The sequence below is a fragment of the Lycium barbarum genome, chromosome 10 (genome assembly GCF_019175385.1).
Source record: "Lycium barbarum isolate Lr01 chromosome 10, ASM1917538v2, whole genome shotgun sequence".
NCBI classification, from domain to species: domain Eukaryota; kingdom Viridiplantae; phylum Streptophyta; class Magnoliopsida; order Solanales; family Solanaceae; genus Lycium; species Lycium barbarum.
The window spans coordinates 27184399-27189574 of record NC_083346.1 but is presented as its reverse complement, the minus strand read 5'-3'; the positions used below and the strand labels follow the sequence as shown (position 1 = coordinate 27189574).

General features: G+C 41.2%; 1 protein-coding gene across 1 annotated transcript; it reads right to left on the bottom strand.

The window, feature by feature from the left end:
- Nucleotides 1-984: 984 nt before the first annotated feature.
- Nucleotides 985-4385, bottom strand: LOC132612874 (uncharacterized mitochondrial protein AtMg00860-like). Its single transcript, XM_060326952.1, has 3 exons — nucleotides 4140-4385; nucleotides 1410-1426; nucleotides 985-1141 (listed from the first exon to the last, which is right to left on the bottom strand). Exons 1-3 carry the CDS (start codon nucleotides 4383-4385, stop codon nucleotides 985-987), a joined length of 420 nt encoding a protein of 139 aa, XP_060182935.1.
- Nucleotides 4386-5176: the final 791 nt, after the last annotated feature.

Genomic DNA, 5176 nt, shown 5'->3' with positions numbered 1-5176 from the left:
ACTTTATCTAATGCGAATGATTTGAGACTTATTCTATATTTATTCCTTCCGCTTTACTTGAATTGGTTATGTTGGGATAAGGGTTTGCCTATCGCAGCGGGAATGATAGGTGCCCACACGACCTAGTAAAATGGGTCATGACACTAGGACACTCTCTCATGATATGCCCTGGGTCACCACACGCATAGCAATTTGTGGCTGTCATGGGCTGGTGAGCTGATATTGAAGATCTAGAATGTCCTCTATGTAAAAACCCTGAGATGTCTGCTTGAAAAGGTACTTAATGTGCCCGGATGAACACCCTGCTGAAATTTGAAGTGCTGATTGAATGGGACGATCGGAATGGTAATGAGGACCCATACCATAGTGCCCTCCGCCTCTAGAAGAGGAACCACTTAAACCAACTCTACGAATCCTCTTGTCGTCACCCTTATCCTATGCGTGCTACCTTACCGACTCAACCTCCCTAGCATGATCCACCACTGCGTAAAACGAAGCCCCAGGCGATACTACCTGCAACGTCGCCAATCGAAGCGAAAGGGTTAACCTTTTCACAAACTGCCTCTCTCTCTCTCTCTCTCTCTCTCTCTCTCTCTCTCTCTCTCTCTCGCCTCTGTAGAGGATAACAACACAGCATAACGGGCCAAAGCATGAAACCGAGGCTCATACTCCGCAACAGATAACCCTCTCTGCTCCAAGTTGGAAAACTCATCACTCTTCCTGTCTCTCAAACTACGGGGAACATACTTCTCTAGAAAAACCTGAAAATCAAGACCAAGTCAAAAGAGACGACCCAACTGGACGATAATTAATGTAAGACCTCCATCACCGCTTGGAATCCCTAATAATCAGAAAAAGAAACATTGTCAACCCCGTGTGACTCCATTATACCCAGCTAGTGAAACCTCTCCTTAAACTGACAATGAACTCATACGCATCCTCTGTGGGAGTAACATTGAACCAGAGAGGACTCATCTTGGTGAACTACTCAAATAGCTTCTGCTCATCATGGATCATGGCTGGCCCAGTGATGGGTCGAGAAGAAAAATCAGGCACTGGGATCTCATCAATGCAGGGAGCCACAATGATAGAAGGCTGTGACCTTGGAGTCTGAAACTGATCAGGAGTCTGACCTCCAACTCTGGTATGTGCCCATCCACTTATTCTGTAATACTAGTGTAGTAATGATCTCAGGCGGTGCCTGGGCTGGTCCTATCTCCTCCTCCTCAATAGGCTCATCCTCATGCTCAATCTCTAGCTCTGGAGACACTGACCTAGCATGGGTCTGACCCACCACTAGTGCTCGACCTCTGCTCGACGTGATCTATCCCTACAATGACCACTACCCCAGCCCCTGCGACATGCTGCAGCTCTGGCAGTAGGTGTTATTGCCTTATCCCTAGCCACACCTGTGCATCCTCACCATCTGTAGGAGAATAGAATATAAAGTCAGATACTAATTTAAATAAGTTAGCACGAAAGGAATGAAAGAATGGAATTTTCCTAAATGTCCTGTAGTTTCTCGAGGATGGGTACAGACATCTATGTACCAATCCGCAAGACTCTACTAGACATTTTTCTTGTACTTATGAGACCGGTGAATCTAAGGCTCTGATACCAATTTTTCATGACCCAAATTTGAGGGTCATGATGGCACCTACACTATCCCATCGGTAGGCGAACCATCCCCAAAATAGCAAATCATTTATAAATAAAGGTAGGGTAATTGATTATGCTTGAAACATTTATCAAACAGTCTTAACATAAATATAAGTGTGAATTGTAACTTAGTCACCCTGGTCTAACTCGTACAAGAGCTTCTAATAGACTTTTACAAATCTTAGACAATACATAAATGAAAAGCTGTCTCGAAATGAAGATAGACAGAATAACACAAATAGAAAGATCTATGGTTGTGGGTCCAACTATAGATCACCCTAGGATTTGGAGTAAGATAAGCTCGGGATCAGCGACGAGGCCCGGAACTAGAACACATGTCTGTATCTGCACCAGAAAAAGTGCAGCAAGTGTAGATAAGTACAACCCACTAGTACTCACTAGGTATCATAGGCAGACTACTAAAGTATCACGCATAAAGCATATAAAGATTGAAAAAATGCACTTGATGGAGCAATAAAGCAAAAAAATTCTCACCCCTCACCCTACTCATACTTAACCTAATCCTGCGAGTAATCAAATAATAATGTAAGAATGCAATGGATCAAATGAATGTATGTCTGAACGCAATGTACCGGCCGAAAATCATACTTGGTACACACATGCAATAGGCCATGTCTTATATTCATGACCCATGTGGGACTCGTGAGGTCCATATACCTCTCAACTCCATCTGGTATATACCCCAGGACTGGGTAAGAACCATATCATATCAACTCCACTCTTACTATGACACACAAAAAAATTTCCCTTTAGGCTTAAACAAATCAACCTCACCTCTTTCTCGGCCTCACAGGACCATCTAGTATCTCACTCAGTGCCTCGCTCCAATAAATACATGAATGCGTTTATGGATAAGTGCAACATGTGTGGTAACATATGACAACAATGTCATAAAATATGGGATGAGAGATTGCACCATGAACATTACATCATATCAAGTTGATAACTAGAATGATTTCACTTTTATAATTTATACGAAAACATAGAGTGGTAAATGCACTGAATCAATGAGTGCACGTATCAACCAAGCATGGCTATCATAGCCCAAATAAGAAACACCCATACCAAACTAGTGGATTTATCACTATAACCAATGCCCGCAGGCCGAACATGCTTTCCCCATCACAATATCCTACTATGCATCAATTTCCCAAAAAATACACCGGTACCCACTCAAGTATTCATCAAAATCACTAAGGTGGGACCCATTTCATGCTCAGTACCCCTTCAAGATTTATAAACAATATACATTTTAATGTGCCGTGAAATTATGGCACATTTGATGCTTTTTAACTCTAAGTTTTACTTGTTTTCAAGTGTGTTTATGTCAGTTTGATGTGTTTTGTGTTTGTTGTAGGTATTTGTTAGTCGGATTGCTAAAGCAAGTGAAAATAAGGAAATTTAAGACTCAATGCTGTTTATGTACTTTTACGGAACCGTCGTTATGCTTAATCAAAGAAGTTCAGTGACTGTACAAGTTTGGGATGAAAAAGGACGAGAAGATTGATGGACCGACAACATGCTCGACGTTACGTCGATGTGCACCGTCGTTTGACAAACTGAGGCTTAGATCTCTGGCAGCAGACCGTCAGGTGTATTTTCGTTACTCAACGATATCGTCGTTGTACATTGACGGTCCGTTGAGTTACAAACTGAGTGGGGCAGTTTAGTCTTTATTAATTCCGAGTTTTTGACTTGTATAAATACCTCATAGGGTTTTATTTTTCAGATATCTTGAGTTTAAGACTTGTATTGAACACTTTGAGTTCTTAACACTTTTCAAGGGTTTCAAGTCTATTCTATTTTCGTTTACCTTCAATTATCTTTGTAAGTTTAATAACAATTACAATTACAATGTTTTGTGTTTTCGTCAATTATTCAATAAAAGCCAACACTTTTCCAGAACCGGATAAATCAAGTCTCACCAAACTGTTAGCTAGAGTCTAAACCTCCATGGCCAACGGGCCCCCTGAAGTGATCTAACGAGCCAAGCTGCCCACACTAGCTGACTTCGTGCTCAAGGCATCTCCCACTACGTTTGCCTTGCCAGGATGATACAAAATAGTAATATCATAATCATTTAACAACTTCATCCACCTCCGCTGCCTAGAATTTAAATCCCGCTGAGTAAACACGTGTTACAGACTATGATGATCAGTGAATATATCACGATGGACACCATAAAGATAGTGCCTCCAAATCTTCAATGCAAACACCACTGCTGCAAACTCTAGGTCATGAGTAGGATAATATTTTTCATTAACCTACAATTGCTTAGAAACATAGGCAATAACTCTCTTATCCTGCATCAACACAACACCCAAACCCTGACGGAATGTGTCACAATAAGCCACAAAATCTTTACCCTCCACCGGCAAAGCAAAAATCGGTGTTGTAGTCAACAAAGTCTTGAGATTTTGGAAGCTCTCTTCACACTCATTAGACCACTAAAAAGGTACCTCTTTCTGAGTCAAACGGGTCAAGTATGAAGCAATGAAAGCAAACCCCTTCACGAACCGACGGTAGTAAATAACCAAACCCATGAAGTTGCGGATCTCTGTCATTGATGTAGGCCTAGACCAATCTCTGGCGGCCTCAATATTTTTGAGATCAACTATAATCCCCTCTTTCGAAACCACATGCCCCAAGAAGGATATCAAATCAGGCCAAAATTCACGCTTAGAAAATTTACCATACAACTCCATATCCCTTAGCAACCCAAGGAAAACTTTAAGATGTTATTCATGATCCTCTCTGCTTTCGAATAAATCAATATATCATCAATTAATACAATAACAAAAGAGTCTAAGAATGGCTTAAAAATTCAGTTCACCAAATCCATAAAAGCAGCAAGGGCATCAGTGAGCCTGAAAGACATGACAGGAAACTCATAATGGCCTTATCTAGTCTGGAAGGCTATCTTAAGGATATCGTCAGCTCGACTCTTTAACTGATGGTAGCCCGATCTCAAGTCAATTTTAGATAACACACATGCTCCCTGAAGCTGGTCAAACAGATCATCAATGAGAGGAATAGGATATTTATTTTGGATGGTGTCACGACCCATTTTACTAAGCAGTGCGGGCACCTACCTTTCCCACCTCGGTAGGCGAACCCTTAACTCAACATTTACAAATAATAAAAGATAGCGGAAGAAAGTAAAATAACGTAATTCTCACAATATGATAAAATATAAACAAGTGCGGAAGTAAATGAAATCCACCCCTGCATCTGGTCTGGTCATACAGGAGCATCTAAATATGAATACTAAAGTCTGGATAATAATATATAGGAAGTCTCAAATTATGTCTCAGAATGGAAGGTAAGACATAAGTAATAAGAGAGTCTTCAAGGTCAGCGGACGCCATGCTCACCCTGGAAACTCGAGAGGAAGCTGAAGTGTTAATCACCCACGGGTCACAGAAATAGATCCGACCTGGGACTCTGCATTCATAAAAGAATGCAGCAAGTGCAAGTCAGTACAAACAACAGTACT

Coding starts and splice junctions, on each gene's coding strand:
- LOC132612874 (XM_060326952.1), bottom strand. CDS start 4,385: ATGGAGTTGTATGGTAAATTTTCTAAGCGTGAATTTTGGCCTGATTTG.